Genomic DNA, 26,911 nt, shown 5'->3' on the forward strand with positions numbered 1-26,911 from the left:
TGCTACCCGGCGCGGAGTAGTCAGTCAGCCGAGCAGTCAGAGTCAGCCGTCCGCGAATACCGAGAGGACGCTCTCTCTTCGTTCATAAGTATCATCGTCAACGATCATCCACGCGACGATTTTTTAAATGTGTCATTATTGTCCTCAAAACTTCTGTTGCTGCTGCTGCTCCTGTCGCCATTGTCGTTACTATCATTATTAATGTCGTCATGAAAATTTTGCTAATAGTTCGTCGTTGCCATTGTACCATCAGTACATCTGTGATAGACTGTGAAGCGTACGAATAGCATAATCAGTGAATATAAATAAAGTTTTTAGAAGTGTGTGAGAGAAAAAGAAAAGAAAACCGTAAGCAAATAAACTTTGTAGGACAAAAAGAAAAAAACAAAAATAAGGAAAAAAGTACATAACTTTTGTGTGTGTTATATAATTGTCAACATTTATTTAAAATTAACGTGATATTGAAAACAACTTCAAGAGACGCTGTTCAATAAAGTTGTGCTATTGCTGCCACAAGGACACAACACCGGTGCCGACCACGAGCAGTGGAGTTTTACCCTCTCTCACATCCGAGTCGCACGCGCGTGCAACACTCTCTGGTGGGTTTTGCACGTTCAGCTTGAGTCGTGAAGCGTGTTCTCGCTTGTTTTGTCGTTGTTATGACGAGGTGATGAATAGACGAAAGCGTTGCAGTGTCGAGCAGCGTAGTGATTGTGCTCGTCGTCCTGATGGACGATGACAATAAATGTAGACAGTTTTCGTGGACGCAGAGAAGTGTGCTTAATGTTGTGATCTAGTGTTTTCTTTATAATATTCAATTTACCTCGAAAAGGATTGGATTATACCATATATAAATAAGGTGTATCAACTAAGGATAATGCATCTCGGTATCATCTTTTAGGTAAGTGTAAATGTATTATTACGAATATACGCAAGTGATTATTTATATATATCGAAATAATCTCAAAATTATTCTTACTAAAGTGATATAATGAATTCAGAATTATGATCGAAATATTTCAATATATTTTTATTTAAATTTTATAATATATTTAATTTTCATGTTTGTTTATAATTTGTGAAATTATAATTTGTGAAATTTTAATTTCAAAATTATTATTTATAAAGATTAGAAATTGATTTTATATATCAATGATAAATCATTAATCAAATTAATATTTTTCGTTTGATAATATAACATATATTTATATATATTTCAAACTTTTAAAATTATATCTGAGAAAGAAATAAAAGATCAAGAATGAATTAAGTTCGCAATCTCTTGACTTGTCATTTGCTCATTATATTGCAGTAGTAGATATTCTAACCGGTGAGGCGCTTTCACAACGGGTGATTGTTCTAAAGATGTGTCACTCTATCTTACTCGTTTCTCGAGCCGATCCCGGTTAACTATGAGAGAAAGAGTAAGCGGGCAACAAGAGGGAAAGAACGATAAAATGATTTCGCATAGAAGGAGGCACGAAAAGAGGCAGAAAGTCACGTCGACTATAATCTTTGATTGTCTAGAGAGCTATAACGCATTATATTCGTATTAACACCTTCAGTAACTACATATAGTATAGTATGATATGCTATTGAATAAGCTTATGACTAACTAGAAACTTATATATATACTTTGATATTTACAATGAATATGATTAGGTATTTTTATAAAAATAAAATCCGTTATATATTACATTTCCTAAGAACAAATAAAAGATATTTATTTAGGAAATATAATATTTATTGCATAGTTATATTATATTTCTGATTATTTCATATATTTTTATCGATAAGTAATGACTTATTAGAAGCATGCACGATTATTGTAAAAATCCAATTTTTATAGTTTATTTTTTATTATTATTAGAAAAGCTCAAATATTTGTTTCTATTTAAATGTATATAATATAATAATCATTAATAATTAATAATATCTATAAAGGTAATCAATTATAAAAAAGGAAATATTATCATTTAATCATATAATTTGCGAATATGTGAAAGAGTAATTAAAATCGCGCAAATGAACTGGTCTTTTTCGATTATTCATTATCTTGCTTGCGGTGATGATAATGCGGTATGACATTGTCACTGAGGTTATTATCAGTCGATATAAAAGAAAAAAAAAAAAAAAAGAAAAAAGAATAAAAAACAAAAAATATATAATGAAGTGAAAAAATAAATTTGTCAGATTTTTATGATTGAACAAAATATTATGCCTTACTTTGTGTATCATATAGTATGAAAAATAATGACAGCCGTGAAAGAAATAAATGAGAAAAAAATGAAAAAATAAATCGAAAATTTTTCGAAAATTTAATAAAGCGAAATTATATTTTCAAAGCTAATTCTCGATTAGATGAATGAATGAATTATCGATAGATTTATTTTCATTTTACATGAAAATAAATAAAAAATGAATAAAATAGAATAAAATTTTATCGTTTAAATTCTTATTTTTGTGAAAATTGAAATTGAACATAAACTGTCAAGAAATCATGTAATCGATGAATTTTCAAATTCAACATCCTTGTAAATTAATTTCATTTTAATTTTAAATAATTAATATGAAAAAAATTTATTTTACATTTTTTGCTTATTTTCACATATAAAATTATTTTTTCCATAATATATCTTATTTATATTTAATCAGAAAATAATTTTAATTTATATTTGAAAATTTTTTGAATTTGATTTATTTGAATAAAGTTTTAAATAAAAAAATTTTATTTTGGATTTATTTTTATATATTTTGGATTTATTTTTTTTTACATAGAATCATTACCTTTATTCAATTCATCATCTGTGGAACATTGTATACGATTCCTGGTATATACTCAGATAATCTTAGCGATATTAAACACGCAATAGATTCTGGTATGCTATCTAATCATTTATCATTAATAATCAATGCTAAGTTATCCTGTATTATCAAGAATAGTTTGCCGAAATTGTGCTCTCACATATGTATTCAAAAATGCCAGTCGCTAGTAATATAATCGATAAAGGCATATAGTTCTCTGTATACGATAACCAGTCACTTCAACAAATCTAAAAACTATGTCAGGATCCCTTGACATTTATGTGCCGTTGCTTCGTGATTGCAATCTTATGACATCCCATTTTACTAAGAACTTTTACTTTCTTTTTTATTTGTTATTTCAAAATAGATTTAATTTCTTGTTTTTGTTTTTTTTTTATTCTGTAAAATTAACATTTTATGTTAATGATCCATAATAACGATTTAGATCATTATTATTGATCACGTTATATGTATATCGTATAAATATTATTATCATGATTAATAATAAATCTGTATATTATATTATTTATTAACTATTTTAGTGGATATTTTTTTATCGTATAAACTTTTATTATTAATTATTACTATATAAACGTATTAATAATCGCACTATTTCGCGTACAATTCAATGTCTAGTACTACTTCTACGAACGTGAGCTTTCACATAATATCGTAGATAACTTGGGAGGGAAGAGAGGGGAGGGAGAGAATTACTTATCGAATGTGCTCTATGCATGAGAACATACACAGACAGAGTGTGTGCATTGAACACACTCTGACCATATGCAGAGACGCGGTTGTTCGCTCACTTTTTTTTTCTCTCTCTCATATTATTATGTCTCTATAGTGCAAACATAAGAAATCAGTTTCGTTGAAAGCCTTCTAATCTCGATACAGGCACCGTTGCGGTGGCACAATATCAGAAATAGGTTTGTTAAAATAAGCGTACACTCGATGGCGCATACCGTGTTTCTCAGGGACGTATTACCGAGAGGGGAATTGCTCGGTGAATTATTGGTGGGGATACAGTAGGGAGAATGTTTTGTCATATGCAAAATCATATTTTGTGTCACACACACTTTGCTCTTATCCATAAATAAATAAAATTAACCACCAATTCATATCTTGTGTATAAGTTTATAGATTTTTTGGATGGCATGTGCAATCATTTCATTTTCTTTTCAGTATTTCTTTTCATTGACATTGAATTTTACTGTAATAATTATTAAATAATATAGAAAATTTTTATGCCGTAATTTTTTGATATTTGCACGGCTATCAAAATTCCACAAAAAAATTTTTATAATTCATATGAAATATAACTGATTTTGAAAAAATTATTATGATTTCAACAAAAAGAATCGTCATTGTTTATCAAATTAGTAAATATTAGTAAGTCAGGGTAAGTAATATATCATCATTTTTGATTGCATATTCTTATAAAATAGGGGAGGAGAAGGGACATATTTATTTGTTAAGAACGATTAATAAATGCCTCAGAACTGACAATTATGTCAGAAAAATAGTATATTGTAAATTCATTTTGGTTATCATCTAAAAAATTATAAACATATTGTAATTTATATATATATATATATTATATATACGTCCCTATCAATAATATGTTTCATATATATTTGTATTTCTTTTCTTCAATGAGTATTTTGAAGAAAAAATTTCGAAAATTATTGAAAACCATATAAGAATTGTTACTATATCGAGCAATTTATACTATATATATTGCAATTTATTTTAATATAAGTTTTAAAGTTCAAGTGATCAAATCTTGTATCAAATGATTCGTGAACATTCGGGAACTTCCGTTGAAATCAATAGGCAAAGAAAACATTTGTAAAAGAACAAGTCGAACCGTGTGATCAAATCCTTCGAAGTCGGTCGCGTATATACATATATACCGCTTGCGTAAATGATTGATTTACATGCGACGGAATCCGCTCAGCTGGATTATGAAACGTTTGTTTTGTCGGCGGGAAGCGGTCGCTCGTGACGCTCGCTCACTCCAACGACAATGGGGCAGCCTTCGAACATTATGTCCCCGCACGCGCGTTCAAGGTGAGGCATAATTAAATTTTCATAATTGTCCGTTGTATAATGAGCTCTTAAGACTTTTAACGTGTATAGTACACGAATTAAAAAGTTTGAACACGTTGAATGCATTGGAATCGGTCGCACTATGTCACGATGTGATTGTAATTAATTTAAAATTTTCCAGAAATTCATTATCATTGTTGCAAACCTATTTTTATCTAATTGATTTCTATTTTTGAGAGACAAGAATTTCAAAGAATAATGAATATTAAAAAATTTAAAATTTGAACTTCATTATTTATTGAAGAAATTATCTTTTAATTTTATAATAATAAATAAATAAACTTCGTAGGAATATTTCTGAATAATATATTTTTTTTGTAAGTATATTTAAAAAATAGTAATTAAGATAATAAAAATTGATGATTAATTATCAAAACAGCACAATATTATTTATTTCATTTCCTTTGCTATTAACTGTGTATAGACATGATCAATGCGCATGCGTTGATATATTAAAAGTACTAGTCGCCTAATTCTGTTTCATATACTCATGACAAACAGCAAGCAAGAATGTCGAGATTTCTATGTATAGACAAGTGCATATGCTTTAGTCAATTAGAGAAAATTGTTGTGGCAATTGTTTTATTACTAGTTGATATTAAATATTAAAATGAATTTTATCTATATATAATTATACATTATATTTTATATTATATATAATTATACATTATTATCGTTGTGTGTGTGTGTGTGTGTGTGTGTGTGTGTGTGTGTGTGTGTGTGTGTGTGTGTGTTGGATAATGATAATATATATAATGATATACTATATGAGACAATTTAGAAATAAAATAATTTATTAAAATATATTTATTAAAATATTTCTATATTTTTAGTATAATGTATTTTATTTAACATTAAAATTTAAATAAAATTGCATGATTTTTCAATTATATATTATAATTCATAATATAATTCATAATATAATTTAATTGTTATAATCTACATTTGGTTCTCTCTTGAATAAAAAAAATTGAATAAAAAATAAAAAAATAAAAAATAATTATCTTGGATATTCAACGCAATATTCAAATATAAAAGATGCCAATTCTTCTCTCATATCTCAATTTAATCAGAAATTAATTATATATTTATATAGCAGATCAATAAAATCGCATTTCACTTTATCCTTAATTATTAGTAAAACTATTCATATTATTCGTATTAGAATTCAGTCATACTATACACGATTTTAATTAATTGTTTCTATAAATCAATATAAAAAACTATAAAAAACTACAGTTGAAAATGTAGAAGAAATTGACTATATTCAAGGCATGAAAAACATAATTCATTTCATGGTCTGGTGATAATCATAAAAAAATCGTATATCGAATTTGCGCTGGAAAGATTAATCGTTATCATAATGATAATGCGTTTTATTTTATGATATATTAGAATGTTCAAAAAACGTGTTGTACGTATTAAGAAAAAAAAAAAATAAATTCAAAAATTCTATAGAAGAATTTCAATAAAATAATCATAACTATAAAGACGGTTAATTGACGGAAAACAATTACGCATGACAAGGTCGAACTCACTTTATCTAAGAAGACATATTGATATCAGTTGTCATAATTTCAGTTGTTAGTTTATTTTTTTTAATTATCATTTATTGTTGACAACTCACGAGTTAATCATTAGCTGTGCGTATGCGCGGAATCACAATTTGAAATATAGGGAATAAAATTCCCTATTTCATTAATATAATTAATAAACTAAATTAATAAACTTCATAATTTAGAAAACTTTTTAATTTCAATATTGCAATATATATTTTTTTTTAAATTAAGTTATTAAAATAAAGATGAAATTTGGAAATTTTAAAACTTCTATATATTTTATATATTTATATATATTCTATATATTCTATATGTAATGAATATATATATATATGTAATTATATATGTTGTTAAAAAATATTAAGAAATGATTTTCAACAGAAAATTAAAAAATAGTTAATTCATAGAATTTAAATATTGCAATACATATTTATTTTTTAATTAGAATAATCTTTTTCATATAATTTTGAAATTAAAAAGAAAAAAATAGAAAATATTTATAAAACAAAATTTATGAAGATAATTAAACTTGTCAAATTTGAACCAAATTAGCAGATGGTATTAATTATTAATGAAATATAAATTTGATTTTTTAAAATATCTTGCTTTTTAACTTGATAGTCTAACATTTTTATTTATATCTAATCTTTATTTTCCTTGTACGTCGCGAAGATATATAATTATCTCGCTACTTTTGTCTGGAAGAAGAGCTTAAGAAAGTACTTTATAATCCAGAATAATTAATATGACGAGTGGAAACATAGTATCTTTCATAATATAATTTAAGCATTCATTTCCGTGCACGTGTAAGTAGATTTGCGATTATTTAAAATTAACAGGCTTGTACATGGAATATATATCATATATGTTATATCAAATGATGCTATTGTTGCCTTAAATACATTAGTCTTAATTTTGACAATTACATTAACAATAATAATTAGCTATAGAAAATTTATTTATATTTGTATAACAAAAATATATCTTGATTTAAAATTGTAACAAAAGTTAGTTATTATAATCTATAGCTTTATGAGATATGATTGAGATTTCACTTGACCATATATCTAATCATAAAAAATATTTCTTACATTTCTAATCTCTATCATTTATGCTTTTTAATTTAGATGATCATCTCTATCATCAATGCCTTGATATACATTAAGTTATTAACTTAAATATTAGTATATACAAAGTTTTTTTATAAATTTGCGTTTATTTCTTTTATCATTGTTGACAATGAAATAATCAATATTATTTTGGTGTTTTAAATTGCATATAATATTGTATATATATATATATATATATATATATATAAAACTATAAGCAAATTTTGAAAAAAGTTTTTCGTATAGTTTGAGACAATTATCTCAATTTTTCCGGTAATAAAGTGATTTTTAGTATATCTTGCTAATTTCTAAAAATTATGTACATTTCTTGCTTGAATTTTTACGTTTCATTCTTTTAAATTATATATATAAATTATTTTATAATCCTTTAATAATTGTGATATTGTGTAATTTAAAATCTTCAATTCTTTATTCCTTTAAACTATTTTTATTAATAATTTTATTATTAATTATTCAAATCAATTTTCAATCAAATCAATTCAAAATAATTTTATTATTAAATATTCAATTATTTCAAATCTACATCAATTAATCAATATTTCTGGAATTAAAATAACAAAAAAAATTAAAATAAAATACAGAAATAATTATTAATTATAAATTAATTATAATAATAATTATAAATTAATTAATTATAAATAATTTAATAAACGAATTAATTAATGCAATTTTTAAAACAGTTTTCACACGGATTGATATTTCATCACTATTGATATTTTATTGTTTCTATACTTTCTATAAATAATAAATATATACAAACATTGTATCTCTATATCGAAGAAAATATGAATTGTTGAATTGTTGTCCAGTGTTTTCTTTATTCGTCGTACAGGATACATTGCTGTATTACACTGTTGTACTAGATCGAGTGATATTTATGTAACGGTCAAAGGGGTTAAATGTTCTGGGAAAGTTTCCAGAGTAACGATTGGCCGCTGGCTTCCGTGATTTCATCATCCACCAATCAACGCCCTGAAACAACTTTCTCCGAATCCTGACAGGACGGCGGGGCCTTCCTTCGCGTGGCTGCACACGCGTGCCCGCACTTCTATTTACAGAAATGCATCCTCCAGGAGAATTTACTACACGTCAAAAAGCGACATGACGTAAGACGTGTAACAATTTGCCGATACAAAGACTGATTTCGTCATTGAAAATATATATACGTGCGTGTAACACCGTAAATGGAGATTCGAATTTGATATACAAAAGTTGGCAATACTTATAGAAAATTTAAAATTTCGCATACAGGAATTTATAATTTTTTTTTATTAATTTTATTTTTATAATACATATTGAGATTAAAGTAGATGATAGATATAGATTCGAGTTTCGAGTTTAAAAGTAACATTTCAACTTTTAACTATAATGTAAATTTCAATTTAAAAATCGTTTAATCGAATATTTCGATGTAGAATTGAAAAAAAAATTTTTAATGAATTAATTTTATCGAAATATATGCTAAAATATCATCTTTTTTTTATCAGGAATAATTGAATTATGCTTTTGTAAGTTTTAAAATGAAATTAAAAAAAGTTATTTTTATTCCAACTCAAACCAATATACGTAAAAATAAGTATATAATAGAGCAAAAAATGAATATTCCGGATATTATATAATCATTGATAAATTACTTCTGTCACATTTTGAGATATTATTTGGAAACGTGTGATGTAACTTAAAAAAATATAGTTATTCTCATAAAATTTAATTAATAATTTAATTTTTAGTTTAGCTTATTAATTATCTTGATAATTAAAAATTAGCAAAGACAATAGATTTTCTTATAAATTTACTTATTCTTTCTAATATTAAAAATTTGTAAAATTATTTGATCTTAATAATTTTCGAATAATTACTTAAGTTAGAAATTAGAAATTTTAAAACAATTAAGAATTTAATTAATATGTTTTATAATTGTATTTCCTTTAATTAATACAAAAATCCCATATTTTCTTGATGCAAATATAATGAACACAAATTAACGTTATATAAATTTTAATTAAAATTTCATAATCATTTAATAAATTAATATCAGACAACATTTATTAATATGTTTAATAGAAAATTTAATAAATTTTTTTATATTATAATATGTATTACCACATTTTTAATAGATAGAATCACTTCAAAATTTAATCAATGAATATTTAAAATTTTCTTAATTCAATTTTTTTTATTTTAAAATATATCTGCTTTTAAATGCAATAAAATAGATAAAAATTTTAAAAAATAATGGAATAGATAAAAATATAATAAAATAAATAAATGTAAAAATAATGAAAAATATTTTTAAAAATTATAGAAAAATATATATAATAAAAAATATTTGAAAATTAAGTAGAAAATTATAGAAGGAATAACAAAAGTTAAAACTGAAAAATATTAAAATATGCTATAATATCTTACCATAGATTTTAAACGTAATAACGTGATATTATTCTTTTCATAAAACTGTAACGTGACACCAATTGCTGAGGTTTGCAAACTCTTGCAATGCTTCTCATTTATGCAGTGTCATATATATTATAGCTCATAATATTAAATTGTCATGATATTATTCTAGAATTGTGATTCTTACATAATGACAAAACGAAACATATCATCTAATTGCATTATTTGTTTTTTGTAAATAATCTAATTAGGAATTATATAATTATATTTTACAAAAATACAAAAAGATTTTGAAAATTAAAAAAAAAAGATTTTTTTGATAAAAAATCTCGTAAAAAAAAAAGAAAATTGAAATCAAATTATATTAATATTTTTTCATCTTTTAAAGAAAAATCAGAAAATCTTATGAAAAATGTTGCAAAATAATGCAAAATGATTCAGAAAAAATAATGATAGAAATTACATTACAATAATAATAATATTTTTTTATATAATTATAATAAGAAAATTTCAATTCTATTTTATTTCGCATTTTTATATCATTCAGTCACCCATGATCAACGTGAATTGAATGAAAGATATATTGTGATTAATATGATGCTTAACATGTTAATAATTTTATAGAATTTCTGTATAAACAATATACAAAAAAGAAAAAATAAAATACAAATATTTCATCATATCGAAAATAAATTTGTTTTATTAATGTTTAAATAATTTGAATTTTTACTTGTGAGAGCTAATTTCATGAAATTCATGTCGATAATTTCACAGAGTAAAAGCAAGATTTCTCTTTTGCTTACGATTATTCTTATTATTGGCCACCATTGTAAAGGCGAAACCTTTTTTTGTGTGCACATGGCTTTCCCACTTGGTATTCGAACGGAAGTTCTGCTTGGTCCAATCTTATAGTTTTCGACTTCTTTGTAACAGGCGACAGATGTTATTTCCGTTTATACATGTATACATATATATACATATTCTGTACTGCGCACGTGTCCATTTCGAGCATGTAGAAGCGATCAAAGAAAAGTAACTGAAAGGGAAACAAATCTTTGACTCTTCTTCGTGAATTATGAACCAATTTGAACTTATATAGAATATTATTATTAATTTTTTTGATCAAAATTCAACATAAATAATAAACTTACTATTAATTTATATTGAATGTTTAAATTATATTTTTAATATTTTATTTAATAATTTATTCTTTAACAATAAATATTTTAATCGAATTATATTTTCATTTTTCGCAATAAATAGGATATTTTATTTTATAAATTATCTTATTTATTTTAAATAGAATTTTTACATAGCATATGTTTAAAAAAAAAATGTTAATAAAAAGAATATTCTTAAGAATTGTATAAGGAGATATATTATGATAATGATTTTTTTATAATTTTTAAATTATTCATTAGAACTTGAAATCCGTATTAGATATTCGTATTTGAATCAAACTATTTCCTTTCAAATATTTTATCGTGATAACTGAAATATAATAGAATTTTTTATTTTCTTATTGATTTTAATTAAAAAAGCAATTTTAAAAAGATACGAACAAAATCAACAATAACACGAACATCAAACAAATAAGTTTATAATTGCTAATGTAATCTGCTTGCGAGCTGTTTGTTAATTCAGTATAACAGTATAAATAGTATGTAATATTTTTGCGACTTAGAAGAAAAAATTTTCTTAAGAAAAATTCAAGTTTAATTAGTTGATTTGACGAATCTAATATATACTCATAGACACGTATAATTGATCGAAAGTGTCACATTTATAAATAAAATTACTTATTGCGCTGTATATTGAATAAACAGGAATATTATTGCTCCCTTCTTCTATGCTATCTCATTTTTTGTCAACGAATTATATTATATTAATTATATTAAATTCGTGAATTATTCAATATGGATCCAACATAATTGATAGTTTAATGATAATCATTAGCATGAGAATGAGAATCATAATCAATTGCATGAGAAACAAGAAATTATATGAACCATATGCATAGAATATGTAATCATTTATTTTTGTATTATTCAATTATATATTATCTTAATCTATAAAAATATTCAATTATATTAAATTCAAAAAAGCGTTTAAATATTCGAATCGTATGTATTTTTATATTCAAATTTAAATTAAATAAATATCCAGATATTTGGATGTCTGAACATAAATTTTATTATTACATTTAAGGACATATTTAAATTATATTTGTAAACTTAAGATTTAAATATTCGTAAATTCAAATATATATGATAATAGTAAATATTATTCTATTATTATTCTATATGGATGCATAGAAAATATGAAAATATGAATGCCAATTTTAATTCTTTAAATGGAATTATATATTTTTTAGTTCACTAATTTATATAATTTGTTGTTTATAAAAAATATATATATATATATATATATATATATTATAAAAAATATAATAATAATTTTATCTTTTTTATAAAATGTATTAAATTATTTATGTAAAAAAATTATTACTTTAGACAATATTGTAAGTTGAAAATTTTTAAAATTTATCGTATGAAAGATAAGAAAGATAAGAAACATGATAAGCTATATTCTATCTGATCATTTCTCTTTTTTTTTTCACATTATCAATTATTTATGTTTAAAAATACATCTTAAATTAATATCAAAAATGTATAACAAATATAACATTTAAAATTAGTATCTATCTGTAAAGAATTTAGACAAATTCATGGAATGCGAAAATAAAATATAAAACAATTCGCTGACAATTAAAATTACAATAATAGATAATAAGATATTGATATTATTATCATTATAATTTTGGTCATTGTTGTAATAACAAGATTTCCATGGATTGGAAGAAATGAAATTCTCTATGTATAAATATTAATAACAATATGATGATTTTTATTGAACCTAGTTTAATATTAGTTTAAATATAAATTTAATATTGATTAAGATTGAGGTATTTTAAACCTATTTTAATTCATAAAGAAGTAACTTTTTAATTGATTTAATTACAATTTGATCCATTACATCATTACATTATTAATTGTCTATCATAGCAATATATTTATATTAATAAAAAATAGCAATCATATTGTGCATATGCTATTGACAATAGTATATATATATAAGCGAAATTTTATATAATATTATCAATTTTTCTTTATAAATATTTTGAAAATTAAATTAAAATAAGTAGTGGTTACATATAAGAAAATATTGTTCAAAATTTTTTACAATATATTCAAAAATTATCGAAATTGAAATTGACATGTAAATAATTATCATATATATATATTTTTTTATTTTGTGTATATTTATTTTGTGTATATTTCATAGTTACTTTTTAGAGATTAACTCACAAATTAGATTTTTGAAAATATTTGAATTTTATTATTAAAATATTTAATATTGATCAATTATTAGAATATATATAAATGTTATCCGAGTAATTTGTAATTATTGATTTGAATCATTCATTGAGATTTGAATATTGCTTACTATTTTTTCAATTATTTTTTAAATTATTTCCATTTACAAAAAGGAAAAAAAAAAAATAAAACCATTAAAAATTGTAACTAGTAATATACTTCTGGAATATGTCATAGAAATAAATTAATCATTTGCAAACGAGAGTATAATAGCTGTCATCAAATAACATATACAAAAAACATGCATATATTCATAATGCAAATCAATGTGTTGCTATAAAAGCGAAGATGTTAAAACAATTTTTCTGAAGACATTTTATACGTTTTTCGTTGTTCGATGATGTTTTTGTCGAAGCATTCTAACGAAAAAATCTATTCTATTTAGATTTAAAATATCATGAATATTTACAAATGGTAGAATCTTTTTATATAACCGAAAAAAAAAACTGATGAGATTCTCTTTTAGCTAATTGATAGAAGAACGATGTGTTATATTTTTTAGTTAAATTGATATTATTTTAGAAATCAGCTGTCATTTCTGTTATTTGTATTTGCATGTGCATTTCTCGTCAGAATTTTGTAAATTTATAAGATTCGTAGAAATAATAATTATTTTATATTTAATTTTCTTTTTTTCTTTTTAAATTAATAAATTAAAATGTCATATAGAAATATTTCGAAGCTTGATTTTTTTCTAATTGTATAATTAGATATAATATTTAATATAATATTTTTTTAATACATATATTTCTTTTTTATTTTCTATAATAATAGATAATTCAATATGAGTATAAAGAAAAAAACGGAAATTTTAAAAGAAATCATTGTGATGTTATAAATACAATTTAAATTATATTTAATTCAATTATAATTGATATTTGCTGTATAAATAACAAAGTAATTTAAAATTCCTTGTTTAGTTAAATGAAAAAACTTGAATCGTGGAAATAGATTATTCTTGAAATATTATATTAAATAGTTTAAAACAAAAAGAGAAATTCACTTTTATTACTAGTCATATGCAACTACATGATGTTAAAAATCTATATCCATCAATGGATATAATTCCTTTTTTCTCTGCAAACTTTTTGTATATCATAGATAATTCACATATATTGTTAACGATAAACGATTAAAAATAAAAATATTTATTATAATGAGATTTTATAAATAACAAATATGTATGATAAAGTCTTATTCAAAATTAATTTCCTTATTATAATTTTTGATTTTATATAATTTATATTTTTTATTTTTTTTATACATTGTTCTTATCATAAAAATTATTTATAAAAAAAATCAAATTTAACAATTATATTTTTGATAGAAAATTCTATGGTTTAATAATCTGACAAAAAAAAATACGTTTTTTAAGTGCATAATTTGTAATTATGAATGTTAGAAAAAGTTCTACATTTTTATCTATGTATTGCATAAAAAATAAGGATTTCCGTTTTTTATTTTTCAATGTTCAAAATCAAAATTCTACATATTTTTTTTTTTTTTTTCCTTTTCTTTTGTCTATCTACTTTTGCTTTTTAGATTTCTCTTCTAAAAAAAAGAAGAAATAAAAGAAATTTTTTCCAGGATTTTCTCGACTAGTTGACCTTGAACATATTTTTATTTACCTGTTACACTTTGCAGTTTAGTATTTGAACCTTAAGACCTTAAGATTCTCGAATCATTTTTCCTATTTTTTTTTTTATTTGTGTCTCCTGATTTTAATAATAGGTAGATTTAATATTGTGTTATACAATAACATCTAGTATATTAATTTTTGTTCTCTTTGTGCATACATTCATTTCTTATCTTTACTCACTTTAAAGATATAAATCAGTTCAACAATATTATGTATGATTATGTAAATTATTTTTATTATGCGTTCTTGATGAGCAAAGTTTCTTATATTTTAAACACGTTGATGTTAATGCCGATTAATTGTATTTTATTATTTTATTCAATAGAAATTTCTATGTTCAATAATTTTAAAAAATGTAATTAAAATTTTTCAAAATTTAAAAATATTTAATTGTTTTAAATTTGAGTTCTTATTGTCCCTATAAATAGAAAAATTCGAAATGATATATCTTTTTTAATCATATATTAAATAAAATCTTTCAATTTTTTTGAAAATATTAAATTTTAAATTATTTTATTTACAATTTTTTAAATTATTTCAATTATTTTAATTATATCATATAGTCACAAATAAAAAATCTCTATAAATGATAAAAGTAATTAAAATTAGATATAATTGAAATAAAATTTATATACAAATTCACAGTGTTGCTAACTTAGGAAGAAAGAGAATGCTCTTATTATATATCGATATACAATGACCGTCAGAGACCATTTTATCTTGTACGAGCATCCTTCGGTCGATATTATTTCTCTTCTCTATCTCAATACATGTCGCCAATATTAATTATCTTCTTGACTTTTGTATGGAAAAATAACTCTTAAGCTTATCCGCATAAATATGCGAATAATTTTGAAATAATGATTATTTTACGTAATTATTATAATAAATATATATAAGAACAATACACATTATTATAATTAAAAAATTATACATTTAAAAAATTATATAACCATTTCTACAAAATATTAAATTTATTAAATTATTAAATTATAAATTTCAGAATTTTTTATATATATGTAATTAATATAAAAAAGTATTATTTTTAATTATTTTTTTAATTATTTAATCTCTTAAATAATTTAATCTAGAAGAAGAAGAATAATCTAAAAGATATTGGTATTTATTTATTTGTTTTTTTAAACTGCATTATGAACATTGATGTATTTCTAAGAATTTTAAAGAATATACTACTAATATCTATATTTTTTGATTTTTACAAAAAATTAAAAATCAACTTATTTTTTTCTCATCAATTTTAATGAACTTGAGATATATTATAAAATACTTTATTTCGAACAATTTTTTTTTTACACATAATTAGTTTAAATTTTTGAAATTTTGATAAAATTTTTTATGACATTCATAAATATATTTATGATACTAACACAACTTAAAAATGATCTAATATGCATCTAATATATATATATATATATATATATATATATATATGGTGAGTTTCGAAAATCTACTTTCTTCTCTTCTCTCTAATTCAGAAAAAATAAATTTATTATTTATATTTGTTTTTTATAATTCAAATAATCGGAAGTTGCAAAATTGTACAATAAAATATCTCAATTATGATAAAATATTCCTCAATATTATCAATACATACTTCAAAAAATTGTAAATGAATTATGGAAAAAATTAACTTTATAATTTCAAATACATATATATAATACATACATATAATATTATTAATAATGTTAATAATTTAATAATAATAATAATAATAAAAAAATCGTTTAAAATTGTTTATGAAAATAATCTTAAATATTTTATTTCTTTTTTTTTAAGAAAATAAGAATAAATAAAATATATTATGAAACTCAATCGAAATTTTTTATAACAGAAATTTTAAATTTGAAAATGATTTAATATGTTTCGGTTTTCTATTAGATATTTCATTTGCATTCATTTGGACATTTTGCTTCTTATATTTTTTCTATACATATATATTTGAATATTTAAAGAATTATAAATATTTATCAGATTTTTCTTCTTCTTTTTTTTTTTTTCTGTGCTAATTACACGAATTATATGTAAAGATTTTTGTTGTATAGCAAATGGATTCTAGTTGACGAAATATTGACATTCGAGAATAGAAACCCGTTAGGAGTTTTATAGAAAGTTCTACCCTTCCTCAATTGCCGTTCAGAGGGGAAGATAAAAGAAGAAAAGGAATATACAATCAGAATAAGGGAGAATAGTCTGCCGAAGGGAAAAGGCATCAATTTCTCCCTCTCTTTTGCTTTCTCTTTCTTTTCGTATATCCTTTTTTTTCTTCTAGAATTGTATTCAGCACAAGAGAAATTGAACTTGACGTCATAATGATAAAATTTTATATATATATATATATATATATAATAAAATAATATAAATAATATAATAAAATATAATATAATAAAATAATATATATATATATATATATGCATGCACACAAGATGCTTGGAATTCTAATAAAATAATAATAATAATGAATAAATAAAAATAGACAAACAATTGCATTATTTATTATTATATATGATATTCTTTAAGTCATTTATTCGACTCTTATAATATCTTTTCAATATCTTTTCATTCAATTTTATGATAATATTAATTGTAATTGTCTATTTATGCTATTTATTTATATATAAAAATTAAAATGTAAAAATTAAATATTTTTAATAATTTAATTATATTCATTATAACATATTAAATTATATTGGAATGATTTTTTTTAGTTTATATATGTAGGGTTAAAAACTTCTTAAATAATGATTTTTAAAAATATCATTTAATGTTATTAATTTTTTAATGAATTATTTTTATTATTTTTTAATCTTATGTATATCATATATATATCTTAACATATCAATATACGTATACATATAGCATATATGTATATATGTATATTGATACATGTATTTATATATATATTATATGTATAATAATATAATATTAATCTTTATGTATATTATTGTTTAATTAATGTACATAATATAATTAATATTATAATTAATATTACATTATATTAATATATTAATGTGTAATATTAATGTATTGAATGTGAATATTATAAAAGCTATTATTTGAAATTTTTTGCATATTAATCGAAGATACCTGATATAGGAAGAAAATTTTCTTTCGTTTTAGTGACAAGAAAAGATATCTTCTTTTCCGTTGATTTTAAAAAATAATAAGATTAAATGAGCGTAAAAGAAAATTATTTTGCAGATTATAACTTTTTTTATTTTATTTTTAACAATAAAAAATGTTCTTTCATTTATTAATTATAACAATTTTCAACAATGAATATATTTCAATATTTATCTTGACATAAATTCTTCTATTAATATAAAATTCTAAATTTCTTTTAAATTTATTGATAGAAGTATGATAAAAATTTCAATAAATTTTAATTATTTTTTTAAAGTATTTATAAATATTGAATAAATTTATTAATAATATTTATTATAATAATTATTATTTATAATTCAATTATAAATAAAATTGAAAATATCTTCATGAAATATTATAATTATGTATAATAATATTATGAGATATAATTATTTTATATTTACTATTTCATTTTATTGTAAAATAAAATTAAATATAATTAATTAATTTATATATAATAATATAATATAATTAATTTTTAAAAAAAGAAAGCATATAATAGATATTACTTTTACAATTTTCAATTATTAATTTATTATAATCTTATATGTTAGAAAGTAAAATTGTTATTTTCTAATATTATATCCAATAATAATATTATAAACATTTAATAAAAAGCAAATATCCATAAATTTATGTTTTGTTAAAATGATAAATGATTGTTTATTATATAAATCTTATATAAATCTCTTCTATAAATAAATTTATCAAGATTAGTAATAATTAGTAATGTAATTTATGCTACTGAAAGATTCTAGTCAAGATATAAAAACTCTATTATATTATGTTTCATATATAAAAATATTTATTGTATTAAAAATTTTTAATATAATTAATATATTTTTTAAAATTAAAACTATATTATAAATTATAAATATAATAAATAATATAATAAATATAATAAAACATATGTAACAATACATTTAATAATTTTAGATATATTACATTTTTTAATTAAACAAATAATTTATAAAAATTGAACAAATGATATTAATAAATGTGTGAAAGTAATCTATTTAAATTTGTATATGATTGGAAATATTTGAACATTTTGAATCAAAGAAATATAAAATCAAAGAACAGAAATATATTTATTTTTTCCGGTTATTAATTTAAATATTATAAATAATTATAATTATAATATAATTATAATATAATATAATTAATTATAAATAAATATTTTCAGTTATTTTATTATTACACGCGCATGTAAAAATTTTGATGTGCATATGGTAACATAATATCACGAAAGATAATTTCAAAAAATATAATGCACTTTTTCATGTAATTTTCCAAGTTTCAAACATTATGAATAATAAAGAAACATCATATATTTATTCATTTCTTTTATGTCTTCTACGTAATTTTCCTTCAAGTATCATTATTATTCCAAATGATATATTAAATAAATTATTAGCGGAAGTTTTTAATCAAATTTAGAAATATATAAAGCGTTTCTTTAACAATAATATTAATTATTATATTAATTATTATATTACAACAATTATTTGTAAAAGATTTATATCCTATAATTTTATATAATTAAACAATTATTTCAATTATTATAAGTAAAATAAAAAAATATAGAGTACTAAGCATATATATAATTAATTAAAAATTTAATAAAAATTTAATTAAAAATTTAATAAAATTCTAAAAAATTTTAATGGCCGATCGATACGAAATCCTAGAGGATTAAGATAAGGAAGAAAGGATAAAGGTTAAGAGAAAAAGATTAGAATAAAAAACTTTCAAATATTATACATTGAATTCCATATAGATATAACTATCTTTGTTATAAAATTATATCAATTATATCAATGAAAAATTATAAAAATTTATTCTTTCATGGAAATTTTTAAATTTTTTTAAATTTTGATTTTAGAAAACAATATACAAAATTGTTTCTATTCAAAACATAATAAAAATAATTACACATACGAATATTTTTATATATAAATTTATATTTTTTTTAATTTTATTTGTATTTGATATTTAATAAGTCAATATTTAATTTTTTAAAAACTTGTGATTAGATTTTTAATGAATTGTAGTGAATTGATATAAATTAATAAATAGATGGAATATTCTATAGATATTAAGACTTATATATAGTTAGATTAGGTTATCATTTATTCAATATTCGATAATAATTATTATTGTATTAGTAATTTTTAAACAGCATTCACTACAATAATACTGGCTGCATATATAATTTTCACTATATCGTATCGAAAATTTTTTTATTTCAGAAACTCCAATAAATACTTAAAGTTAAAAAAATGTTAGATTTAAAATTTATTTTTCCAAACTTTATATCAATTCGTGATTGAAGTTAAGAATTTTCGTTAAGTTAACTATAGTCAAAAATTTTTATGAATTCTAATTTCATGACAAAATATGAACTTAGAAATACATCGAAATGAATCGAAATGAAATTATATATAAATAAAAAAATATAAAAATTTAAAATACAAAGTTTTGAAAATTATTTAAAATTCTATTTATAAATAATTACACTTATTAATTAACAAATGTAGATTATTAAATAAAAATTGAAATAATAGCATAAAATATTATCAAGCAATTAATATTTATAGAAAAGCAAAAATTAAATAGGTTTTCTGAACTTGAGCCGTGATATTTCCGTTTACAGAGAAGTTAGAAGATTCGCGATACCATCGAGATTTTTCCCATCTGGGTATCGAACAAGTTGAAAATGATCGTGCAAAGCACGTTGGTTCCCGGGACACGATGGCAAACGGTGTTTGTAGCAGAACGGCATTATAAGCGCAGAGAGCAGCAGTGTGTGAATAGCGAGCACGTGCATTTCCCACAGAAAACCAATAGGGGCCTTGGCCAGCTGGGAATATGAACGGTGCGCACAGAATTCTGTCTTTCGATCTTTTGGGGTATACGCGACTTAAAATGAGAATGAAGGCTGTTTGAAAGAACGAACAATGTTCGGGCCTTGGAATGTATCGATAGAAAGGCACAACAAAGCGTCCGATTTCCTTTCCTATATTTTAAATGTAATTTTGTGCCTGTAAAATAAGAAAAGGCTCTGATGGAATGGTAGCGACAGGTAAATCGATTTTAGAAGAAAATTAGAAAAAGAATTTAAAAACAAGATTCGGTTTGATTTCCCGTTTTTTTTTTTTTTTTCATATATTCTTTCTTATTTGATGTAAAATAACAAGAAATAGATTAAAAATAAAAAGAATAAATAACTTCAATTTTTTAATGTTAATAAAATTGTTTTATGTTATATAGAATTAAAGTGGCATGCTTGAATATTATTCTATATTTTTTGATTTAGTTCATTCATTTTTTTTTATTATAATGATATTAATTATTACAATACTTTTACATATTTAATATTTTAAATAAACCGAGATAGTTATATCTCAAAGATTACAATGCAGTTAATGACGCATTTTCCATATTTCTATTTTGCAATTGTTCAAAATGCTTTAAATGTTTTTTGGAACTTTAATTAATTAATTAAGTAAGTAATTAATTAATTAAATGATTCTATATATAAATAATTAATTATGATTATTAATCTAATAAATTAATATTAAAATTGTTAACAATTGTATAACTTAAATAATGGTGATTTTAAATTGATGACCTTCTCAAATAATTCAATGATCATGAATAACTAATGTACATTATTGCCGCATCACGGAAAATAAAGAACGAAATTACAATACAATTGGACAGAAAAATTCAAATATAAATGTGACTATATGTCTATTTTTTATTTCTGCCTATTATCTATTTATTAATTTATATTTTAATATAATTAAATTAATTAATTAAATTAAATTTAATAAAAAATTTTTTTAAATTTGTTTTTTTTTTGCATATATGCATTTTTTTTTATAAAAATTATATTAAGAATGCAAATAGATTTAAAAATAAAATTCTTAAGAATTATTTTTCACTAGTAGACATTAAAAGTAACTATTCAGAAATGATTGATATTTTCAACATAATTATCTATTAAAAATAATTTTCAAGAATATCTCTTGAGAGTTTTATTAGAATAGAGAATTTTATTAAAATATATTTATATCTTAAAATATATAATCTTTATAAAAACTAATTGTAAAAAATTTTTTTTTTACAGTATCTCGGTTTTTATTGAAACGCCTGTAATACGCGACACGCGTTTGTCGTTTTCATCAAAACTAGTTTCAAAAAAACCATCAACAACGGCGGCGATCGGCGTTGGGGTGCAACCCGTGTTATCATCCGGCTATCATAGCACGGTGCCACCCCAGAACGGGGGTGGTGGTTCGACATTTAGTGCCGCGGCGATGGTGGCAGCTGCCACCGCTACGGCCACCGCCACAGCCAGCGTGGTGGCCATGCAGGATCGCCAAGACATCCCTTCTCAATTTAATCAAGTATTATTTTCATTTATTTTTTTAGAAATATGATTGATTCTTAAATTCAATAATTTTTTTTTCTTGCGTTTATTTTAAGAGAAAAATAATTTTATTATTTATCATTGTAGATACACGATAAAAAAATATATGTTTAAATATCATTTTATTCGTTGATTATAGATGCAAAGCCAACATGGAATACCCCATCAAACATATAACGCAGGGTATGCCCAAAGAGGACCAATGGCCGGAATGGGGCCAGTCGGAATGAACAACTTCAATAGTATGGGCACGATGAGTCCAATGCATTCTATGAATTCCATGAATTCGATGAACAGTATGAATAGTATGAACTCGATGAATCCTATGTCGATGGGAGGTATGAACGGTATGAATAGTATGAACGGAATGACTCCCATGAGCTCTATGAGTAACATGGGTAATATGGGCATGAACAATATGATGGGACCTAACAATATGCAAATGAATAAGATGAGCATGCAAGTATGTAAAATTTTATAATTTTTTTTATATCTTAGATTTATATAAAATAGAATTATCGATTTAACAATATAAATGCATTATCTTAATTATCTATTTGATATATCTTATATAATTGATATATATATATTTACAGGCTCAACCTCATCAAGGCTATCCAAGGAGATTAGCACCTTATCCAAATCCTGCTATGCATATGGCACAAAAGAGACAACAAAATCCATATTCAAATCCAAATCCAGCTGCGATGCAACCGGCCTTCAATGGCATGTCATCATCGCAATATCCGGCCAATTATCCTGCTGCAGCAAGGCCGAACTTTCAACCTCAGTATCAGCCTATGCAAAATATGAATCCATCGGCTGCTGGTTTTGGGCCTAACTCTATGATACGGAGTAGTAATATGAGGCAAACTACGCCTTCATATACTCCCAATCAGACAGCGAGTAACCAATATTATAATAGCAATGGTATACCAGTTAGTATGGGACCTACAACGGTTGGAAATCAATTTGTTGGTCATCAACCAAACTCAGGATATGCCGGTAATACATCTTCGTATGGTACAGCTGGTGTTGCAACCAGTCAATATCAACAAGATGTTGCATCAATGAGAACGACAGGCGCAGGGAGTCTAAATTATCAACATAGTCCTATTCCTGGTAATCCAACTCCACCATTGACGCCAGCCACCAGTATGCCTCCCTATATCAGTCCAAATCCAGATATCAAGCCTAATTTCAATGAAATAAAATCACCAATTAATATTCAGAGTAAGTTGAAATGTCTTTACTGTTATTTTAATAATAAAATAAATTTAAAATTATATTAAAAACATTTAATTATAAGCACATTTTTTAATCAACTTCGATTATATTTATTTTTTACAATTATAAATGTTTTAATTTTTTATTTAGATTTTTAAATAAATTAGGATATTAATGAATTATTTTTTTTTGTTGTGTACAGAAGATGATGAATTACGATTAACATTCCCCGTAAGGGATGGCATTATTCTTCCACCCTTCCGCTTAGAACATAATCTGGCTGTAAGCAATCATGTTTTTCAATTAAAACCCACGGTACATCAAACATTGATGTGGCGATCTGATCTGGAACTGCAACTCAAGTGTTTCCATCATGAAGATAGACAAATGAATACAAATTGGCCAGCAAGTGTACAAGTCTCTGTGAATGCTACGCCATTAGTTATCGATCGTGGTGAGAATAAAACATCTCATAAGCCTTTATACCTAAAGGACGTTTGTCAACCTGGAAGAAATACGATACAAATTACTGTATCGGCATGTTGTTGTGTAAGTTTTTTTTTATAATTATTCATACTTTATGTTATTCATATATTGTTATTTTTATTATTTAAAATTTGTAAAAATTTTTATAAAAGAAAAATAAATTTTTTTCTAATTTATTTGCAGTCTCATTTATTTGTACTTCAATTAGTTCATCGACCAAGTGTAAGAAGTGTACTTCATGGATTATTACGTAAAAGATTACTTACAGCAGAGCATTGTATTACTAAAATTAAACGAAATTTTAATAATACTATTTCAAATAATGGTATACAATCGGAGAAAGATGTCGTAGAACAAACAGCACTAAAGGTAAATATTCAAGAATATATATTTAAAACTATAACATCTATAACTATATATCTATTTTTTAAATTAATTATTTATATAAATAATTTTTTTATAGGTATCCTTAAAATGTCCTATTACTTTTAAACGTATTACACTGCCAGCTAGGGGACATGACTGTAAACATATTCAGTGCTTTGATTTGGAATCATACTTACAATTAAATTGTGAACGAGGATCTTGGCGATGTCCTGTATGCACGTAAGTTATTTTCTAACAATTTTAGATTTAATTATGAAGTTAATTTCATTCAAATTTATTATATTGTTATATTATATTATATTATATTATATATTATATTATATTATATTCATATTATATTTATATTATATAATTTTATTTATATTATATATTATATATAGAAAACCTGCACAATTGGAAGGTTTAGAGGTTGATCAATATATGTGGGGTATTTTGAACACTTTGAACACTGCAGAAGTAGAAGAAGTTACGATAGATTCAATGGCAAATTGGAAACCAGCAAAAAATTTAACTAGTATTAAATCAGAAGAAGAAAGTGATTGCAAAAGAATGACAAAGGCAATGTCACCTGGAAGTATGAATATGCCTACTATGAATAATTGGGATATGAATCAAGCAATGAGTCCATACATACCACCTGATATGAGTAGCATTGTAAGTGGTTCTATGATGAATAATACTTCAACTACGTATGGAAATAATATCAATCATCGGAATTCATCGGGAGGATCTTTTGATATTAATTCTGGGACGAACACGAATACTAATAATGATTATACTAATGGAGCACAAGGACCTCTTTCACACTTAAACGAATCAGTGAATTCTTTAGATCCTCTTAATGCTATGGAAAAATCACTTAATGATCAGGTATGTTATAAGTTTAAAATTATTGAACTTTATAATGGCATGCAATACAAATTAATTATTAAATATTTTATTATTCCTATATATATTAATATTTTATTTCTAGATGCCGCATACACCTCATACACCTCATACGCCTCATACACCACATACACCAGGTGGTGGAAACAGTGGTCCACCAAGTGTTCCTCCAGCATCCCAGGAATCTACTGGAAATCTTAATACATCTGGTAATACAAACATAAACAATGATACTGCGGATATACCATCGGATTTAAATTTTGATCCAGCTGCAGTAATAGATGGTGAGGGTACAGGTCAAGAAGCTCTAAATGTAAGTAATAATTTTAATTTTTTTAATATTTAAATATTTTGACATTTATATAAGGTTAAAGTTTAATTTAGGATTTATTTATTTTTTTTATATATTTTTTTATTAATCAATAGATTAATAAAAAAATTTTGAATAGAATTTTGAATTAGAATGCAAAAATATCAATTATATATTTAATTTCTTAGAAATTGTTGATATTAAAAATTATAATTTAAATGTAATGATCTATGTTGATCTATTTTACATAAGAGATAAAATATAAAACTAAAAAAAATATATAAAATAAATATATAAAAATAAATATATAAAAAATATATAAAATAAAATATAAAAAATATATAAAATATATAAAACAATTCTTAAGTAAATCAAATGTAGAACAAATTTGATTTCAACAAATAAAAATTTAATTACAATTTTATTTAGAATGTATAGAAAAGGTTATATTATCTACAGTTCTTTAATATGTCAAGATATAGAGTATATTTTTTAATCTGTTTTTTATCTTTACTATAACATATATTTATCTCATCTGTGTAATTATTTATCTTATTAAGCATGTATATATCAGGAATGTATTTATAAATATTAAACTGATATTTTTGGATTTTATTCATAAATTTATCAAATTATAAAAAAAAATAAATAAAAAATAAATGATTTTCTAAATTAAATTTCAGCCTTGAATAAGTATTAATTTATATAATATATATATTCATTATTTATTTTTTATTATGTTATATTATAGCTCTTGCCAGATAATGTTGTGGATCCAATGGAATTACTTTCATATCTAGATCCACCAGATCTGAATACTCCACCCAGTAGTGGCGCTAGCAGTGGTAATCCTTCATCGAGTGATGATATATTAGCACTTTTCGAATAAAAGTTAATGGGCATCTCATAAGAGAAATAATCAAATTATGACCCTGAT

The 26,911-nt window shown here is 22.7% G+C and overlaps 1 protein-coding gene across 2 annotated transcripts; it reads left to right on the plus strand.

The window, feature by feature from the left end:
• On the plus strand, window positions 1-26,911 carry LOC409337 (zinc finger MIZ domain-containing protein 1). 2 transcript variants are annotated; one of them, XM_016911930.2, is made up of 11 exons: window positions 1-901; window positions 20,895-21,116; window positions 22,374-22,653; window positions 22,816-23,139; window positions 23,273-23,909; window positions 24,106-24,452; window positions 24,573-24,758; window positions 24,853-24,995; window positions 25,157-25,646; window positions 25,750-25,977; window positions 26,726-26,911. In XM_016911930.2, exons 3-11 carry the CDS (start codon window positions 22,564-22,566, stop codon window positions 26,861-26,863), a joined length of 2,583 nt encoding a protein of 860 aa, XP_016767419.1. In that variant the 5' UTR covers window positions 1-901; window positions 20,895-21,116; window positions 22,374-22,563; the 3' UTR covers window positions 26,864-26,911. The 2 variants fall into 2 exon arrangements, with proteins under 2 accessions (XP_016767419.1, XP_006557981.1); XM_006557918.3 differs by lacking the exon at window positions 20,895-21,116.

This window comes from Apis mellifera, linkage group LG4 (assembly GCF_003254395.2).
Source record: "Apis mellifera strain DH4 linkage group LG4, Amel_HAv3.1, whole genome shotgun sequence".
Lineage (NCBI taxonomy): Eukaryota > Metazoa > Arthropoda > Insecta > Hymenoptera > Apidae > Apis > Apis mellifera.